Below are 22,154 nucleotides of genomic sequence, written 5' to 3' on the forward strand. Positions count from 1 at the left end.
TGTTAGACTTTACTAATAACACAATATTCAAAACGTGAAAAATGGTGGCAGTGACATTTGCTTCCCAGTTAAGAATTACAATAATCATGATCAAGAGATGCCCACCCAAACCATTATAGACCTAGATAAACTATTTTTTAAAATATAAAGATTCTAATCCATAAAAGAAAAAAATAAAAGATAATCTTCTCTATGCATCAGAATGAAACAGAAGCGGACAGTTGTACACAGATGCACACAGCAACACACTACTGACATTCTGTTTTCCACTTTCACCTGGAGCATCTAAGTAATCACAGACCACAGTTTTTACCAAATACATCCCCACTATAACACCTGGATTACCACCTTTCCAGCCTCTATCATTAGTTTCCTTGCCATTTGCTGTCCAACCCTTAAGAAAAATTTCAGCTTTCTGTTATGGCAGCCCTCTACTCCTAGGGATCAATTTCTGTATACATCAGGATGTTTATGTCGCAGGATCAAATAATCCCCAAATCTCAGTGGCTTAACATTTTCAAAGGATCATTTCTATCTCATACTCCACGTCCACTGTGTTGTTAAGGATGCTTGGTTTATCCTGGTCATTCAGGGAAACCTGAATGACAAGGACTTCTGCTAGACACAAACTTCCACAATTGCTACCAAGAAAAGAGCTCCCTTCAGAGCTTCTCATTGACAGTCAAATGCTTCTACCTAGACGTGACACATGCCACTATCACTCACATTTTAATTGGCCAAAGCAAGTCATGTGTTCAGAGGAGGAAGAAAGGGCAACCCTCTTGTGTGCCTGGAAGGTGAAGAGCTGGAGTATTTATGAAGCCCTCATAACCACGAGATCTCCCAAGCCCCTCTTCCGCCAATTCCTCCACTAGTCACAGGATAGTGTCCCCCCTTATTTAAAAAAAAAAAAAGCTAAGCCTTTGGGAAATATCATCCCAAGATGCTTCCCATCAAAGCATACAGATTGTGTCTCTAGAGAGTAAATAAAACAGAGAGATAGAAGTTAAACATCACATTACTTGTTTTTTTATGCGTATGTTCTTTTACTTCAGACACAAGTAAGTAAAAACGGTTTTTGGTAGCCCCTCTGAAAAATAAAACAATATATGGCATTCACCTAGGATTTAAATTCTTAGATCATTATTCATTTTAATATCAAAAATGCTGGGGAAAAGCTGTGGAAGGAAGTTCTATGAATATTCTTCCCTTTCTCTTTTAGTATTTTCAAATACAGTCATAATTTAGTCTCTTCCCAGGCATAAGAGCCCACGTGCTATAGCAGCTTCATCTTTGCACAATTACAGAAAGAAACAGGAACCATTTTCTTTGATGTAGAGACATCTATCATTAAGAATCAACGAAGAACTCAACCACATAGTTGCAAATGCAGTAGTTTCTGACAGGCATTTGAGAGTTAAAGTAGCTACATGTAGGTAAGAAATAAGTTTACTAGAACAAAATTGCATGTTGTACTGTTTCGACTGCAGTACATAATCACATTGCAACTTATGAAAGATTCCCTTTGCAAAATTTCTTCTCCACCATAGATTTTTCGCACAAATCTCTCTTTCCTTAACTAGGGCAAAACCAAAAGAAAATACCTCTTTTTGAGCAGGTGATACATAATATGTAAATACTATCTTTTATTTCATGTAAAACCTTGCCAGTGACTTCTATATTTTATCTCCTAGAGCTAAAAAAGAAAATGCCCTTTATACTCACTAAATCCCTTTTATCTGAAAAGTATGAACAAAAGGAATATTTCTTTGCTTCCCACGTAATTTCCATATTCAACTTTTTGCATCAGATTTTCCTTTTTTAAAACCATGCATACTGTTGTCAAGATAATCTAACTGTATAGAAATGGATAAGATAGGAAAAAATATTTTTAAAGTGGCATTTAACTTTTCCTCCAGTTATTTTATGCTCTCCATGATTTGAAATATTACTTTTGAAATGTAACAATGAAAAATCATCTTTCAAATATATTACCTAATAATGAATAATTTTACAGAAACAATGACTACAAGAATAAGTGTTCAGTTCACTTTCCACTCAAGAATATTATCTATTTGTCAGTGGCTAATTAAATTGCTTTTTAACAACATTTAAAATCTAGTTTAGACTACCCATTGGGGCTATGTTATCACATATGTCAAAAATAAACTCATTTGTATAAAAGTAATTGGTAATGTATAGACCTGAGTAATAATGTACAAGGAAAAATGTACTAAGATGCTTCAGGAAAAATCTAGTATACATTCCTTTCCTCTGAAACAGCAATTGCAATTAAGAGCAGCTAATGACAACAATCATAGGGGCCTTCAGATTGCAAATATTTGCTACAATTATTATATTATATATTATTCAGACAAGCTACACGGGGAGCTTACAAACAGGAAAAAATATGAAAGTTAAATGCAGCATAAAAATAGGCCATACTCGACTCATAGAGACAAGGTGTAACTAAACAACCACAAAATCATGTTCATTTTCGCATTATTGAAAAATCTACTTTTGTTTACCTCCTAAGAATTGAGTTCAAAATGCCAAATATCTCTAGTAATGTTTAATGACAGTGTGAAAGCACAAAAAGAACGTAAAGTGTATATTCTCCCCCAAGTACTTAGTTACTATGATTTTTGTAGCTTGTACATGAAAAAAAAAAAAATCAACCCCCAGAATGAAACCCAAGAATAAACAGATTTTTTTGTTTCCTTTCTAAAGGCAGGTGAGTAGGGTGGAATTTACAAGGCACAAGTTATCATCAGTTATAACTTTTCTGAATACCAGTGTAGGTAACTTTTCATATATCAGGTTGAATCACTGTACTTGGACAGTGTCACACAGCCAGGTGAGGGTATCCTTCTGGCTGTCTCTACATTCCTATCTTTTCTGTCTAAACTTTTCAAATACACATAAGTAATAGTGACTCCACAAAACAAAGTTCTATAAGACATGGACTACTTTTTAATTGCAATAATTGGGCTGGAGAGCTAAAGGAAATTACGTAAAGAAGAAATGTCAATGAGCCAGATGTGATTTGTAAAGAGGTTCCCTCTCTGTATAACTTCTTCAAAGCAAAATTATAGCCTGTCAAATAACTGGAAGTTTAGTATTTACTTGAGACATTTTTATCAGATTTCATTGATGAAAATTACAGCTTGTTTTTGCTGAGTCAAAAACCTACTTACCTCTGATAAAATCTTCTGTGTTCCACTATATTAGCAAAATGTCTCTCTTGAAAATGTGTATATGCAACAATATGTAAGAAGAAATTTACTCATAAAATAATTAGGATAATGGCTTTTAATCATTTTAATGGAGCATAGTATCCACTAAAAATGCCTCTCTGGATAGAATTCTATATATCTAAAGACAACTACATTCAACTTACAAGGCAAGGCATAAATCAACAAATGAAACAACCTCTTACCAGAATAAAATGATCCTAACATTTCCTTTCTTCCAGAAAGCTCTTGCAGATTTTCCCCAATCAGGATAAGGTTTGTCCTGAAGCATCATATCAGTGACCTGAAGTAATGAAAGAAACTTATTTAGCACTTTCAGAAACCTTACATTCAGGTTTAAATATGCATATAATTTACATATTATTGAGAATAAAATATGGATGTATTTTAACACGAGATAACATTTTAACATCAGAGATAAAAATTAGAAGAATATACTTCTCTCAGTCAAAAACTTTAGTAGTTCATTTGACTTTACATAATGAATGAGCGTATTTTAGGTCATTCAACATGTCAAATGCTGAGATTGTTTCTTAAATATCAATCAAGATTATCTTATATAAAGAGGCACTTTTAAGATACTATTGACCTCCCCATGGAAACAAAACCTACAACAAACAAAATACAATATTCTTTTTAACTTTGTCTAAGTGAAAATGCCAAAATCCAAATATTTCTTGATCTAGATTTTTACCTACATCATTAGTCAAAATATTACCTTCTCTACTCTCCCTTTTTTCCTTTAATGGTATGTAAGGTGTAGTATAGTACTTGAGCACAGTTTTACAGCGTATTTATTCGAATTACCTCCATACCATTAGCAATTCTACATCTTCTCCTACCTGTCTTTCTCAAGTGGACAGATTCTGCGTGTCTTCTGAGACCCAGGTAACGTCACATTGCCACTGTGTCTTCCCTGCTTTTTTCAACTGTAGTTCTTGATCCCTCCTTCTTCCATATTGTCTCACTTTCCACCTTCTATTTTACACTAGACTTTAAAATCCTTGAAGGTGAAGATGTATCTTTATATCCCTTCCAATACCTAAGTATCTTTTATGTAAAAGACTAAAATATTTTGCTCAAGGAAGAAATGACAAAATGAATTAGGTTACACATGCTTGCTTTTAGAGAGGTATTAACAAAGCAAATTGCTCATCAGCAACATCCCATGTTAATAGTTTCAGCAAATGTACAAAGTGTCATAAATAAACTATTAAAAAAGCATCTTTGAAAAGTGGATGGGGATGGAGAATGAATTTCCTTAATTCTTCTAATAAAGAAAATGTGTTTGCATACGTGTACACACACACATTTTTCCCTTTTCCCAGAAAATCTACCTTGCCTTCAAGAAAAGAGAACATTATTTCATTAATTGTTTTTAATTAATACTATTCACATTCGAACAAATAAGACAATCAAAATTAAGAAAACTGATACGGAATGAGATAAACTGAATGGAGTAAGGAAGAATTTTCATCAAACATTAAAATATACTTTTCTCCTGCCCTTAAAGGATTAACATTGCTTTTAAGCATAACTTCAAACAATGGCCTGACCTGGTAGGTGAGATTTTTAATCATTTACGACAAAGGATTGTGATTCAGTGGGGAGTCCTTCTGGATCAGTGACCCTTTCGATAGTACTGGACTTCCTGTGGAAAGTTCATCATTCTCTTGCAAGCCCATCTTGTGCCACACAGCATGCAAGAAATGGTCTCTGGAAACATTCACTGGCATGCCAATGTTTCACATGCTCGCTTAAGATGCAATCAGAACAGTAGGTAAGGAGCCTAGTCTCCAGGATATATTCTGTCTTAACTTTTCTTTACATTTTTTCTCAACATCATTTCTAGGAGTAGAACTCTTAAGCTTCTCTTGGTTGACGAGAACCAAAGCAAGTTCATTGACCTTCATCGAGTAACACTGAGGATTTATACCAGCTCTGTCTAACTGAGGGTCTATAACAACTTCGTGTGATGTGGCTTTACTGTTGAATCTTTAAATACTCACCATCATAAGTGCTTTTAATATAAACTCCGTTAACTTATTTAAAATATTAATTACTTTGATAAACATGAATGAAACTAATATTAAGAACTTAAAAAGGAAAAACACTTGTTTTACTTATTTTTAAAAGGACACTTGCTTATTGATGATTTTCTCATCTGCTTATTATCTTCTTGACACTTTAAAATTACAAGATTTTATTTTCTGATTCACACTAATACCCATGGATTGTATCTTCAATCAAGAAGGATTCATCATATTTATTGGAATGAACAAAGATGATAGAATAAAAATTAACCATGAAACAAGTGAGTTACATTGTTACTAAAAAACGAATAAAGGCAAAAGTAGAGAAATCTAAATCTCATATATTCTTGGGCATAAAAAGAGTTTTATATCATAACTTCTCTTGAGGAAAGAATTGCTATTCTTCCAAACACAACAATTTCATCCACTATTTCTTTGTAACCTTCTTGAATAACAATTCTTGTGTCAATTTTGGTTTGTACAAAACCTCAAGGTTAAGTAAATAAATACTTAAATAAATATTTCATGTTTCACCAGCTTTTTAATAGATTTAATTAATTCTGTTGAGCAATATTTATCCTGTCCCAGAAAGAGTCTACATGGTGATAAATATTTTCAAGGAACAAAATGATTACTGGGTGGATTTTATTCAATTTTCAATGTTTTCTCCAGGGCAGTTTCTGGGAAATACTTATTATATTTTCTAGAAGGAGGCAATTTGCTGTTATATGACCAATTATTACAGCAGCATGTTTTGTAAAAATGACACTCAAGGATAAAGGATTTTCTCAGGAAAATGGCAAGATGAGGCAAAAAACATTTTTTCTGATGCCAGACAGCTGGTCTTTTTCACCCCTAGCTTCAACTCTTTATTTTAAGTCATATTATCAGATCAATGTCAGGTCACTTGAAGCTAAATTGGCAGGAATAGAGACAGTCATTAAAGGGATGCCTTCAATAAAGAAAAATCCAATTACCTTCTGCATTAGAGAAATCAAATTCATTTCTGGTGTTGGTCAAGGACAGTCTTTGTGGGAGAAGATGCAGGAAAGGGAGGGCTGAAGATGATGCAAAAAGGTTGTTGTGTACCATAAATATAATACAAAACTTGTTGATGCTTCTCCCATGAGAAGATTATTAGAATTTGAAATTGCAAGTCTTTCTAAGCTTGGAGAAACTGTTTAACTCTGAGTCTCACAATCCTTCATTTTCCTCTTCTCTCTACTAGGTCTTTGCACAAAACTCAGAATGTCATTATGGCCCTTATCACATTATGCCTTGTCAGGTAGTCTTTTTCATTAGAACATAAGCTATTTACGGCATGGGCATTGTACAGTCTGAGTAAGAACATGCATGTTGAGATTTGAAACTCAGTAAATGATTTTAAAAGTAATTGATCTCTGTAAGAATCTAAGTGAAAACTTTGCTCCTTTATGAGTTGAACCTACATGACATGGTGGCAACAGCAATGATGTAATAATATTTTACATTTGCTGCAGAGCTTCATGGCTTACAAAGCTCTTAGATGGACTTTTCGTAATAACTGTCTTAGCAACTTTATAAAGTAAGCCATTATTTTTCAATTTTCACCAATAGAAAAAAGGAGGTTACTGAGATGAACTAATCGAGCAGGGTCACATACCTAATGTACTATATTATGTGTACCAGTTCTGGAGCGAGTCTGCCTGGGTCCTAATCCTAATTCTGTTTCTTACTAGTTTTTGATTTGGGGCAAAGTAAACTCTCTGTGCCTCAGTTTCTTATTCATCATCTACAGCACACAATACATATCAGCAGGTATTATAAAAATTATTGATTTTTTCTGTTTTTTGTTTTTTTCTCCCCAGAGCCCCAGCACATAGTTGTATATCCAAGTTGTAGGTTATTCTAGTTCTTCTATGTGGGATGCTGCCACAGCACAGCTTGACGAGTCATGCTAGGTCCGCGCCCAGGATCCGAACCTGCAAACCTCGGGCCTCCGAAGCCAAGCACGAGAACTTAACCACTCAGACATGGGGCAGGTCCTTACTGATATTTTATTGTTGGTATTTGGAACTTCTACCCAATCATTTTGCTTTGTGTGACTATTATGTTAAATCTGAGGACTTGACAACCAGTCTCATCTCTTTCATAAAGACAAGACTATCATATATTGCACTATTAGAAAATGATAAAGCTATAGTAAAATGTTAGAATATGTTACAGTCTAAAATTGCTGTTAAAAATCAAAGAAAAGGGAGGTCACCCACGGAAGGTTGCAATAATCTGGGAAGGTTTCAAAGAGGATTTGTGTAACAGAACTGAGCATTAATCTGCAGCCTCCAAGTTTGCCAGTCTAATCTTCTTAGCCTGATTATAAGCTACTCACATGCAGGTACTGCACATACTATATTTACAGTCTTATTTGCTAAAGTCTTATGTTATGTGATAGTAATGAAAAATATTGATTTATTAGGGATACAAGGTCATAATATAATAACTATGGCCATCTAGTGCTCTTCTTGAGATAGCAATTATGCAGTGGAGTATCATTTAAAAGACATAAGTGCTATTCTATTAATAAACAAACATATACATTAAGGATATTAATGAACAAACATACACACACAATTTTTCATGCTATTTTGCAACCATTTTCTATTTAACAATATATCTTGAACATCATTATATATCAGTACATGTAAAGCTCTTTAAATAGTTTCTTCTTTTTTCATGTACTATCATACATTTTTATGTGCATTCTACTAAAATATAAAGATTTCTAATTTTGTTCTATTATCTTTATAATTAAATTTCAGGTAATGTATGTATTTACTATTTCTTTAGATTTTATTTACTCCCTAGTAGGAATAATGACAAGATTATTTAATTTCTGCTTTTTCTCCCTCTGCCTTCTTCCCCTCCTTCACCCTATTGTACTTATTATTTTTCCTATTAACTTCTTCTCCCTTTGAATATCTTATATTTCTATTTTATTTATCATCTTTAAATGATATCTTCTTCCCTTATCTATAAAAGATGAGAAAATCAGAATATAACACTTTATTACACCATATACCATCTCTATGTTGTTAGGGTTTGGGAATACTTCTATATTCTGGCCTATAATCAAAAGCCATGCATTTCTTTTAATCTTAGTCCTACAATTAAATTGACTCAATGGTTTTTTACAGTACTCCTGCTGGAGTTTTTCTCCTGCTTCCAAATGCCTGAACTTTGTTCTAAAATAAATGCTTCAGGAAGGTTCATGAGAACAATGTAGCCTACAGCCAAATTGCTTATTTTCTTTCCACTGTACCAATAATTAGGCCGAATGTAAAATTATTGGGTCACAATTTTTTTCCTTAGAATTGAAGTCATTGCTTCACTTTCTTAACACTGTAGAGTGATGCCCAAGGAGAAATCTGAGAAAACTAGAACCTGGACTTTTCCCCCCATCTTCATAGATGAATTGGTTTTACTACTTGGATGCCCACAGTATCCTTTTTTTTATTTTGAGTGTAATAATTTGCTAAGCTTATTGATTGCTGTCTGTCACTTTTCTAGGCACTCTTTGCTCTTTGAGTCTAAAGAGTAAAATCTTTCTTTATTCTGTTTAGTCTTTGGGGAATCCTTAACTCTTACTTTTCTTTTCCATTGCTTTAGCTCTAGTCTTTCGAGAAACAATTATGTAGATACTGGTTTTCTTTGTCTTCTCGATCTGCACCCCCTTTTAACTCTAATTCCGCTCACTCAGTCATGCCCCTGACTGTGATTTCAGGTATGTTCATTAACGTTTGTGGAGATTCCAATTTGACCTTTACTTCTCTAATTTTCTCTCTTCAACATTTCTTTTCTGAGCCTACAATCTCTTGTTTCATCCTCTGTTGTCTCACACCATGCTCTCTAAATTCTTATATCATTGCTTTGAAACCTTATTTTATAAAGACAACGACTTCACTAATTTTTTTAATTCACTGGGATATTTTATCACGATTTTCCTCTGCTTCACGGTAGCGTTTTTCCGGTGGAGGGCTCTTCACCTGCTATTGGATTTTCTTGTTATTTTCCTCCTCTTTTTTTCTTAGTGACAGAATTCCCACGCTGGTTCCCTTGGAAGTGATCACCATCTGAATGATGTGGGTTTTTCCTGGTCTAGCATTCTCCAAGAGGTGCATGTTCAAGGGTGGTAGGGTCCACTGTCAATCAATATACCCCATCCTATTGTTCCAGGCCTCTCAAGGAGTGCCATCTATCTTGGAGAACTGTCCTTTGCCAACTTTGTCTGAGATCAGTAGTACCATGTCTCCTCTTGGCATTGTCTTGAAATAGAGTTGACTGTCTCATTTGGCAACCCTCCATCAAAGATTCTACTTCATAGTTGGAGATGTGATTTAATTTTATTTAAGATAAAATTAACATCTCTGATTCTTATTCTTAATGTTCTTTTGGGTGATTGCCAAAATATTCGTATTTTAAAACAAAAATTCTTTTTTTAAAAAAATATTGGCACCTGAGCTAACATCTGTTGCCAATTCTTTTTTTCCTTCTTCTTCTTCTTCTTCTCCCCAAAGCCCCTCGGTACATAGTCGTATATTCTAATTGCAGGTCCTCCTAGTTCTGCTATGTGGGGCACTGCCTCAGTGTGGCTTGATGAGCAGTGCTATGTCTGTGTCCAGAATCCAAACCAGTGAAACCCTGGGCCACCAAAGCAGAGTGCGTGAACTTAACCATTCAGCCATGGAGCTGGCCCCCCAAAATTCTTTATTGCTATTTAAAGTAATTATTAAAACGCTTATTTACAAAGATATATTGTTTAGCAATTTTGAGGCCAAACCACTAAAAGTAATTACTACAACTGTGATATACTTGTCTCTTTTTAAAAAGAGACATCAGATGATCATCCATCAGATGATCTAAATAACACTCAAAGCTAGCTTTTAATTAACATTGTTTTAGAGTAATGTCTTCCTCAAATACAACTTTGTTCAAAATAAGATAATTAAACACAATATGAGATTTTGTAGGAATCTGAACATAAGGCAGTTTCAGATTTTCTGAGAAATATTTTGAAGAAAATCTTTGCTTTATATTCAGCATATGTGGCAATATAAAAATTTAATTAGGGGCCGGCTCCGTGGTCGAGTGGTTAAGTTTGCATGCTCCACTGCGGCGGCCCAGGGTTCAGATCCTGGGCACGGACATGGCACTGCTTGTCAGGCCATGTTGAGGCGGCGTTCCACATCCCACAACTAGAAGGACCTGCAACTAAGATATACAACTATGTACAGGAGGGGTTTGGGGAGATAAAGCAGAAAAAAAAGAAAAAGAAAGATTGGCAACAGTTGTTAGCCCAGGTGCCAATCTTTAAAAAAAAAAAAAGTTAGCTCCTCAATACTAAAAAAAAAAAAAATTTGATAGTCTCCCACCTCATAAAATTACAGCCATTTATTGCCATCAGCCACAAGCAACAGATGATTTTCATGGATTTCTGTAATTACTTTTTAAACATTTGATAAAGGTCCTTGTATAGTTGTTATCATTACCAAATTTTCTTTTGTTTTTTGTTTATTTGTTTCTTAATTCCTTGCCCACTTAAGAAAGTTAACTGAGACTATTCGTGAAGCATTGCCCTGTTGCTGTGAAATTCCTTTCCTGACTTTGTTGATACTATTTTTATTTAAATTTCATTGAGGCATATACAGGGACACATCTGTGGTAGAAAAATTCTTTATATGGAATTATAAGCCAGAATTTGGCACTTACTAAGCATGAACAGGCAATTGATGCCAAGTTTTCAATACCAAGCAAACCCACATTTTGGCATGTGCTTTGAAATTCTCTATGGTGGTTCATTCAGGGACAGGGTGGAAAGATACAAAGTTCGTGTAGTTTGTAAAAGCAGACTTTATGTTTGAGGACTCTCACTGCCCAAAGAACTATGGTTTAGGACACAACACTGATTCACCAATAACACCAAAATGAGTGCACCTTCTCACACCCAGGCCAAGAGGAGAGACTGCTTATCATGAATAACACGAGCACTGACAATGGGTTATGAGTCATTGGTCACAAACCACGAAATGTCAGCACTAAACTGGAGAAGAGGAGAGGATTGTGGGCAGGGCTCCAGTATTTCTTAAATTGTTCCTTTTATTTCTCTGTTTCTAAGCAGAGTGATATAAAGTCTTTATTCACACTGCAGCCATATATCCCCAAATTCCTGCCAACATCATCATAACTGGAGTAAGGAGTCAGACTCCATTTTTTTGATGTTTGGCTGCTGACAACTTTTAAGCCTCACTGCCTCCTCTTCCCGTTCTGTTCCACATCTGGGAAAGCTGGTAAGAAAATCCTGGTGTACCTTCCTTGGCACCAGCAGGAAGTTCAGACCCCATATGCGGGAACCCTCACCCTCACTCCACCCCATATACATCATAAAATCGCCAAGCTAGTCACTTTTCCTGACTCTTTCAAGCCATTTTCAGACCTGTTTGGGAGCCACCATGCTCTCCCCAGAAACTTCACTACATGACGACTAAATCTTTTCACATCCTCTTGGTGCAAATGTGACATCATCATTCTCAACATCTGAACAAACTTGGGATGGAGGTCCATCCTATTTCTTTGGAGTGGTCACATAGTAACAAACCCAACATGTCATCAAGGCAAGTGGAGAGTTTCTTGTGATTTTTTTCTCATGTTTTATCTGGGATCCCAACTTTTTCTTATGGAATCTTGGCGTCTTCTAATGAAAACCTATTCACATCACCAAACAGCAGTGCTGAAGGCCTCATATGAATTGAGAAATTCCTAAGAGACTGTCAAGGAAACTTCAATGTATTCTTGAAACTCTAGCTCCGTGCATCAAAGGCTGATGTTGTATAAATCCTTCATATAAAATAGGAGGAAAGTAACACATCCCAATTCTAGCAACTAAATCCTGAACATAAGTGAGACTCCACAAAATTCAAAGGATTGAAAGTAGCTGAATTAACCCTACAAACATACTCATCACCAGAATATAAGCTGCATGATTCCAGGGATTTTGAGCGTCTTCTGCCTCTCCTGTCCCCATCACCCAGCATTGTATCTAGTACATTGTAGGCTCTCGGTAAACACTTACTGAATGAATGATTAATAGGATAAACGGATGAATGGATGGACAAAAGGGAATCAAGAGGAGCATGGTATGCAGAACAGACCAGTGGGGAAGGCTAGGATAAATAGCACACCCCAAGTAGCTCTTCCAGTGTCCTCCATTTAAAGTCTCTCCAGCAATTAGTGGTGATGCTGGTGCTAATGGAGGTGGTAGTAGTAGTGGTGGTAAGAGTAGAAGTACATGGATGATAGAGTATTTCTTTTCCTCCTAACCCTGTCCCCTCAGCACCTAAAAAGGTAGGGAGATACACAGGATGTATTGTTAAGATTCTAAAGGAGGTAGAGATGGTCTTTGTCAACTCCTGGAAAAAATAAAGAAATCAAATATGATTTCAAATGAGGGATAGTAAGCCTAAGATGGGATAGTAAGCTAAGATGCATGCTTACCCACAATATCCATGTGCAAAATATATCTGCTTTATTGTAAATGTATTTATAGATGAACTAAATAAGGACACATATTAATCACATATTCTGAAGACTGGGTAGTAGTGCACTTTTATATGCTTTATTAGTGGTGTTGATACATTGTACAGCTCAGTGGGGAGTTGGGGTGTGTATGGTGGCCTCCGGAGTTGGACAGTGCCTAGCCGGTGCATCTTTATGTGGTGGTCCTTTTATGTTGGTACCTTTTCATCCCCTGTAGCATAGTGTTCTTTTATTTTCGTTTTTTTCTTTTTTGCATTATTTTCTTCTCCTTCCTCTTAGGTCCCTCTATATGAAAACAAAGCCTAAATTGCATTTCTTTGACACTAGGGAAATACTGAATATTATAGGAAAATGCATGCAGTTTTTTCCCCCTTTGCTGTTCCCTTACCCCGACCACACACACCACACCGCAAACACAGACACGCATATACAATCATTCTTACACAATGGCACTTTGTTCAACTGATGAAGAAAGACCCAAGGTCCAACCAGAAAGGATTATGCAGACTCACTGAGGAACATTAGCCGAGTATACAATTAAGTAAACGGAAACCATGGATGAAAGTTTTCGAAATTACCTAGTGATGCCTTGATGGAAAGGCTACAAGAAGTATCTGAAAATCACTGGCAAGCATCTACTGTGAACATTAAACCTCAAATGTATTCTACAGCTTTTTAGAAGCCCAACCAGGATTTCATAAAGCATGAATATTAATGCACCTGCTTATTATCTCCAATGATAGCTTGCACTGCTTTTGTGATGTATTGCACCTTATTGCTGGATCCCTACTGATTTACAATGAGTCACAGACTATTTTATTATTAAGTAAGGAAATTGGGCATGTCTCAGAATATAGAACCACTTCGAAAAAGATACCTGAATCACCTGAATACAGAAATATACACAATCTAAAAGTACCTTCCCAGGCAAGGTCTGCAGAGTTTCAAATAGTGTGTTAACAAATGCAAAATAAATACGATGTGCTCCAGTACAATTTGCTTTCCACTACAGTGAATTACAATTTAGAATAAATGGAAAGAATGAGAATTATTACTGGTTTTGCTGAGCAAGAAGCCAGCAGAAAAATATTTATGCCATCTTCTGACACATAATTCCTTATGGGTGACTAAATTATCAAACGACAGTAGCCCAATGTTACATAGTTGAGTGTTTACTTTTGTTTTTTGGCTTGAAAGAATGAGTAGTTTTCAGTATGTGTACCTTCTCTGTTTTGTTAACACAGATAAGTGATTGCTACTAGGGAAATTAATTATGCACAGTATACCATTATACGATGGCTTTGTGACTGCATATATGAATCGAGGGCCAATAAGAAGAGAAATAAAGGATGTTTTCAGAAATGTGATTATAAGAAACATTATCCACCAAGGAGCTGTTGGAACACAGAAAGAGCAAACATCTGCTCAAAGGGAAAATCAATCTCATTTTAAGGATCCCAGCATTTCAGTTTTCTGAATGAAGTGCCTAATGCACACCAGCCCTAATGATGGAGCCAAAGGAGTTGGGTCAGTCTCCCGGGCCCAGCACTACAGGTAGCCTGTCATACTGCCTGTACAATATCATTTATCAAAATGTTTAAGTCAACTCTATAAGGTGACAAATACAAATCTATAGGCCAGTGGGGTGAAAAGAAGTTCAATTGGTTTGACATTCCTACTGTTAGTAAATAATAGGTCTAAGAAAACTCTGATAAGTCAATCATCTGACATAACCACCTTCGTTCCGTTTTCAGAACTGAGAGATTATAAAGTAAGGCAACCACCAAGAAACATGGATTATAAGTTTGAGCAAGCATTACTTCTATGATCTGTTGTTGCCTGAAGACAGATATAATTATAATGCTATGGACTGAGTGTTTGGGTGACATAATAGCAAGCTTAGAAATCAAAAGCTATAACCAAAATGTGTATCTTTGCAATAAGAAATCCTACTTATCAGCATTCAATGTCTAAAAATAAAATCAAATATTTTTACTTCAAATACAAGTGAGATAATGGTTTGGGGACACATTTTTAAAAATTAAACCTAGAGGCTGGCCTGGTGGTGTAGTGGTTACGTTTGTGTGCTCTGCTTCCATGGCCCAGAGTTCGCTGGTTTGGACCCTGGGCATGGATCTACCCACCACTCGTCAAGCCATGCTGTGGTAGCATCTCACATACAAACCAGGGGAAGATAGGCACAGATGTTAGCTCAGGGCCAATCTTCCTCACACACACACACAAAAACAAAACATTAAGCCTAGTAAATGTCCCTTAAGATAATTTTTCTGTTGCTTTGTTAATCTATAAGATGTAGCTATGTATTCAAGACTTCATTAATGTTCTTAAAAATTTTATACACATAAAAAAACATATAATGTATATGTAAGGCATAAAGAATAAAAATAAATAGTACGACATGTTGCCATTACCTACAGTGAAAAATAAGAACAAAAACAAAGAGCCTTAAGCCCTCTATGGACTTGTCCCTGGAGTCAATTTACCCTGTCAACCCGATGAGAGAGGGAACCATAATTCTAAATCTTGTATTTATAATTCCCATTTCCTTGTTTTTCTTTGTGGTTTTACTCCATTTGGATATAACCATAAATATAATAAAATATTATTTAGTTATATATATTTTGTATATTTATAGTTAAAGATAATAATACAGTATGATTTTCCTGCATCTGGCTTTTTTTCACTCAACATTATCTTTCTCAGATTTATCCAGAGTGCAGCATAAAGTTAATAGCTTTGATCTCCATTGCTCTTTATTAAGTTCTTTTTCATTTTTTATATGTTTTATTTGTACCTTTTTTCTTTTAATCTTGATTAATCTTACAAAGATTTACCAATTTTATTAGGCTTTCAAAAATTTTTTTGGGTATTTTAATCCTCTCTATAGTACCTTTATTTTTATTATATTAATTTCTGCTCATATCTTTATTCCCTTCCTTCTATTTTTTAAATGATTCTCCTGGTTTCCTTTCCCAGTAAATTCTTAATGCTAAATGCTCACCACATTCATTTTCAGTGCTTCTTTTTTTTTTTTTTAACATAAGTGCTATGATGGTAGATTTAACAATTATCGAATTCTGTCAATTTATCCTTTATAAATTTTGAAGGTATGTTACAGGGTACATATAAGCTTAAAATTGTTACACCTTCCTGGTGAACTGCTTTTACCATCATAATGTGGTAATTCTCCTTAACCTTAAGATGTTTTTTTTTCTCCCCAAAACTCTGTTTTGCTTGATATCAATGTAATCACATCCATTTTGTTTTGGACAGTGCTTCCTGGCATATGTTTTCCATTCCTTTAGTTTCAAAGTCTCTGTTTCTTTATGTTTGGGGCATGACTCCTGAAAACAGCATGTGATATAGAATTCTAAGAATGATCCCCAACACTCTTTCCCTTGTGTAATCACTTCCCCTTGGATCTGGATGGCACCTGTGACTATGATGAGCTCTCATTCCCGTGATTATGTTATATGGCAAAAGGAATATTATTGGGTGGGCCAAATTTAATCACATGAGCCCTTTCAAAGCAGCCAAAGTCAGAGAAACTTGAAGCCTGAGGGGGATTCAATGCAAGGGATGTTCTTCCTTGCTGAGATGAAAGGAGTCATCTGGAAGGACCTGAGAGTGGCCAGGGCAAGAAAATAGGTACCTCAGCCCTACAAACCAAAGGACCGAATTCTGCCAATAAGCTGAATGAGCTTAGAAGTGGGTTCTTTCCCAGACCTTCCAGATAAGAGCCCAGAATGGCCAGTACTTTGATTTCAGACTTACAAGATCTTATACAGAGAACTCAGTGGAGTCCACGCAAACTTGTGACCTGCAGAACTGTGAGTAATAAATGGGTCTTGTTTTAAGTGGGTAAGTTTGTGGTAACTGTTATACAGCAATAGAAAACTAATACACAGCATATAAACGGACTTTCTTTAAGCTGATCTGACCACCTGCATACTCTAACAGGAAATCTCCATTAATTGTGCTTACTCCTATAATTTATTTCAACCACTTCATTTTGTATCTTCTATTGATGGAACTTTTCTTTTTTCCTTCAATTTTGCCTTCTTTCAGATTCACTGAGTTTTTATTTGCATTTTCTTTCTTTTCTATTGGTTTGGATGCTATACTCTTTATTTTTATTCACTAGGAATTTGTCCTACAAATTTTACATGGCATACATAAATTACTAAAGTCTACTTAATCAATATCACCCCTCTACTCCCAAACAATTGAAAGAACTTATAGTGATTGAACTCTGATCATCTCTTCCCAACTTACATGCAAATTTTTTCAGAATTGTAGCTCCATCTGGTTTTTATTAACACTCACTTATTTCAACCATAATAACTTACTGTTATTGTTTCACAGTCATATTTTGCTTATATTTAAAAACATATTAAATAGTTTTTGTTCACAAATCCCTTCTTGCATCTTAGATTGCCTTTTTAGGATCATTTTTCTTCTATTTTAATTGTACTGTTGCCTTGAGAAGTTTCTTTAGTGAGGGTTTGATGGGAACAAAGTTTGCTCTTATTTTTCTGGAAATTTCTATTTGGCTCTTGTCATTGCAAAAGAGTTTTTATGGGGTATACTATTCTAAGATAATTTTCTTTTAGCACATGGAAGATTATTCTCCTGGCCTCCACTGTTACTAGTTAGAAATCAGCTATCTGTCATTTCTTTATAGGTAACTTGTTTTGTTCTCTTGTTACTTTTAAGGTTATTTTTCCTCGATGATATGCAGTTTCACTCTCATTTGTCTAGGTATGAAATTTTTTTCCTGTTTTGAATTTATTGTGATTTTGGAAGCTGACGATTCATGCTTTTCAACAGTGAGGGAAAATTCTAAGTCTTCTTTTTTCTTCAAATACTGCTTCTCTCTCATCCTCTCTATTTTCATCTTTCAGAACTTTGATTAGACACACATCAGAACTTTTAACTTCAGGTTTTCACCTTCTTTTAGATATTTTCTACTTCTTTGTACATCATTCAGGAAAAATATATTTCAGATGTATTTTATGCTTTGTTAATTCTCTATCTTTGTCTAATATGCTCTTTAACTCAACAACTAAACTTTTCATTTCAATCATTATATGTTTTTATTCCTAAAAGTTTTTGGGGGTCATTTTTAAATGACCCATTCTTTCATTCCTTACTTATGTTTTCAATTCCCTCTTTATTTAATTGAATATATTATTGGAAAATGTTATTTTATGTTCTGTATAGATAATTCTAGAAACTGAAATCTGTGTGGGTCTGATTCTGCCAGCTGTATTTACTGTTGTTAGTCATGATATTGTTTCTTGTGAGTGTCATAATTTTGGATTAGGCAGTCATGTTTATTGGTGTTTTATTTGTGAAGATATTTTAAGGACTGATTTGTTAATGTGTTCCTTCAGGGAGAATTTATGCTAAGTTCTGTGAAGGACCTAAAGAAACTTCCACCCTGGAATCACTTTAAAATAAATCCTTTTTCATTTTTTGATGAGGAAGATTGGCCCTGAGCTAACATCTGTTGCCAATCGTCCTCTTTTTGCTTGAGGAAGACTGTCACTGAGCTAACATCGGTACCAATCCTCCTCTGTTTTCTATGTGGGATGCTACGACAGCGTGGCTTGATGAGCAGTGTGTAGGTCTGTGCCCAGGAACCACACCGGTGAACCCCAGGCCACGAAAGCAGAACGCATGAACTTAACCATTATGCCACCAGGCCAGCCCCTAAAATAAATTCTTAGTGTGGAGTTTTTTAGTGAGGATTTGGGCCATCCACCCACTTGAGAAAGAGTTTATGGTACAAGTTCTCAGAGAGACTTCATTTTCTCCTCTCTCCAGAACCTATGACAAGACAATCAAGTTCCTAAGAAGCCTCTCTATCTGGGGCAATTTTCATCCAGTCAACATTCTCACTGAGAGTGTAGCTTTTCAGGGTTCTTCGCTTCATGTTGACTGTTCTGATTGGACAACATATCTTGTCTGAGCGCTCATCTTTGTCTCCTTTCCCTCACACAGGCACAAAAACAAGAGCTCGAAGTCACTAACAATTGTTAGAGGCCTTTAGGTCAGTCACTGTCCCATTCCTCAGCTATCTGGGTTTGAGTCACATTTTATTTTTGGTCTCTAAGGATCTCCTTTACTTTCCTAAAAAAGACCATGGTTTTGAAAAGATTGCTGTTTTTACTGCTTGATTTTTTTTTCTCCTTTGGTGAGGAAGATAGTCTCTGAGCTAACATCCATGCCAATCTTCCTGTACTTTGCACGTGGGATGCTGCCACAGCATGGCTTGATGAGCGGTGTGTAGATTTGTAGGGGATCAAAACCTGTGAACCCCAGGCCACCAAAGCAGAGCGTGTGAACTTAACCACTACACTGCCAGGCTAACCCTTGATTTTTTTTTTTTAAATTATGTAGGCAAGGCATTTTGTATTGGAGGTAGTGGTGGCAGTGGTTGTATTTTCCTGGTTATCTACCTTACCGTATCCCCAGTAACAGTTCAACTTTTCCACACCCTTTCTCTCACCCTCACCTTAGCATTGTGTAGAAAACTACATTTTAACAAAAGATTCAAGTTTTCATCACTGATCATAGAAAGGCATGATTAATGTCTAGAAATAATTACTTCTAGAAAGAATAAAGACATTCAATAATTTTCAAAGGTGCACAGCCAAACCAACCCCACAAACTCTCGGATTTGTTTTTAAGTCTACAAATACAGAAGCTGTTTGCACTTGAGAAATGCCTCCCCTCCCCAAACATACCTCATTTCTATCTTCAATTAGTCTGAAGCTGATAAAAAGCTAATCAAGTTTTCACTCTGTATCTTTGGGAGCTTAACGTATGTTTATAGACAACCAATTAACATGCATTTTCTCCTCGATCTAGGCATTACGATGTTCCAGTCTTACAGAACAGGAACATGCAACTTGGAGAGGCTTAATAACCAGTCCAAGGTCACAGTGTGGCAGAGCCAGGAAGCTGACTGAACGCGGGCATACCCGACTCCAAAGTCCAGGTTCTTAGCCAATGTACTATGTGTCTACTTCATTAATATTAATAATGTTTTACTCCAATGAACAATTTATCAGGTATTTTCAAAATTTTTTGTGAAAATATATTTCATTCCCCCAATGCATTCAACTGATACTTCACCTACATTAAAGACACAATAATTTTCAAAGCACTCTTAGAAACATCAGTCCATGTGCACCCATAGCCATTCAGTGTTAGATGGGTTTGACAATCTTCATTTCACAAATGGTGAAGCAGACACAGAGAGGATTCTTGATGTGCACAGGGCAATTCAGTACTGGAGCCAAACCAGGCCATTTTATTCTTTATCTTCTTCCTTCACTTAAACTTGTATTTGAAATGACAATTCCCTTATGAAAAGACAGAAACACTGGGCATCCAGTATGTTCAGAAAGATGACTCAGTCAGAGCAGTAAGCATGGGGCCAAGTTTCAGTGCGGAGGATGTTGGGTGCTGGGTGTGCCTCCCAACCCCGCCCCGGCTCTGCTGCTGAAGACTCCCCTGCCAGAGAGGGAATGAGGTTGACATGTGATCACCCTGCACCCTTTGATCCCAAACCACTTTGCACGTTACTGATCTACTCCTCTGAGACTGAACATTTGTTATTTGAGGCAAGTATATAAAAATGGGTGTGACTATTGTATTAAATCTGAAAAATCAGGAAGAGACACTTTAGAATCACAATTCAGTGTCAATCTTACCCTTCCACATTCATCTTTATGCTTAAAGCTGATTCTTATCATAAATACATAAATAAAATGTGCATTCCTTGACTCTTTTATATTTGGTCATGGGGTTTGGAAAATGTTCATACATTTTAAAAGAATTTTAAAAATATTTTCCTTTTTAAAGGTTTTTTGACCACCCCCACTGATATACTCCTTTACTTACAGGAAAAGATTAAGTTGCTAGCTCAACTCATTTAAAGCAATGTTCAATTTAGTAAATACTCATTGAACACTAACTCCGTGCCCCTCCACTCAGCACTGTGCTAGTTCATTGACTTGGCTCAGGATACTCATCTTCATAATGAGGATGGTAGGCCCCGAGTCCCTCACAAGATTGTTGTGGGGCCTTGTGAAGGTTAATTTTATTTGTCCTCGTGATTTGGGCTAAGGGATGCCCACATAGCTGGTGAAACATTATATAGGAGTGTGTCTGTAAGGGTGTTTTCAGAAGAGACTAGCATTTCAATTGGTAGACCTAGTAAAGAAGATTGCCCTGGGATTGGTGGGCATTCCCCAATCCATGCAGGCCCTGAAGAGAACACAAAGGCAGGGGAAGGGCAAATTTGCTGTTTTTGCTTGAACTGAAATATCCATATTCTCCTGTCCTAGGACATCGGCACTCCCGGTTCTCAGGCCTTTGGACTCCGACTCACACCAGTAACCTTCCAGTTCTTACGCCTTCGGACATGGACTGAATTATACCACTAGCTTTCCTGGCTCTCCAGTTTGCAGAGGGCAGATCATGGGACTTCTCGGCCTCCATAAAAGCATGAGTCAATTCCTATAATAAATCTCCTCTCACACATATATATATATATCTATATATACGTCCTATTAGTTCTATTTCTCTGGTGAACCCTGTCTAATACAGGCATGGGAGAGATACTATTTTAAAGGATCCAATATGTAAGGTTATCGCTGTATAAGGTGAGCGTATCAGAGTCCCTGCCCTCAAGGAGTTTAGAACCAGGCAGCAGGATGTACTTAAATCAATTTGATGCAGGACAGAACAAAATGTCAACTGAAGCCATTACTACAAGTTTACCATCTCTTAGCCAAAATTTATTGGGGCCAGAGACATTTTAGGATTAGAATTCTTCAGATTCTAGAATGAGAACACAGTAATACACAGTTTATCAGATAATACCTCCATAATAAAACATTCACATTTCTGTAACAAAGCACATGACTTCACATTTGTTGAGATAAATAAAGAGATGAAGAACCTTGTGTCAGTTCAGATCTGGTTCTGCCAAAACCAAAGAAGGGCAGGGCAGTGCCACTAAGTGAGTTATGAAATCTTTTTTTTCTTTTGGCTTTTAAAACTTTTGAGATTTCAGAACTGTCGATAAAGAGTTGTAAATCTCAGGAGTGTTTAACTGAAATAATTACTTATCATCTATTTTCTATTCCATATATTCCTTTCATTTATTTAGATATTTATCTAGATAAATAGGTTCTCTCTCTGGAGTAACTAGAAGCCAGCAATAAGCATCAGAATCACATGAGCAAGGTTCCTATCACAC

General features: G+C 36.0%; 1 protein-coding gene across 2 annotated transcripts in view; it reads right to left on the reverse strand.

Moving 5' to 3' along the window:
* TMEM117 (transmembrane protein 117) overlaps window positions 1–22,154 on the reverse strand; it is a 425,103-nt gene that overhangs the window by 140,046 nt on the left and 262,903 nt on the right. For both annotated transcript variants that reach the window (XM_046685850.1, XM_046685860.1), the window contains one exon: window positions 3,440–3,537. In XM_046685850.1, the coding sequence (XP_046541806.1) occupies window positions 3,440–3,537 (98 nt within the window). The remainder of the gene's footprint in view (window positions 1–3,439; window positions 3,538–22,154) is intronic.

Source organism: Equus quagga, chromosome 1 (assembly GCF_021613505.1).
Source record: "Equus quagga isolate Etosha38 chromosome 1, UCLA_HA_Equagga_1.0, whole genome shotgun sequence".
In the NCBI taxonomy this organism is placed as follows: domain Eukaryota; kingdom Metazoa; phylum Chordata; class Mammalia; order Perissodactyla; family Equidae; genus Equus; species Equus quagga.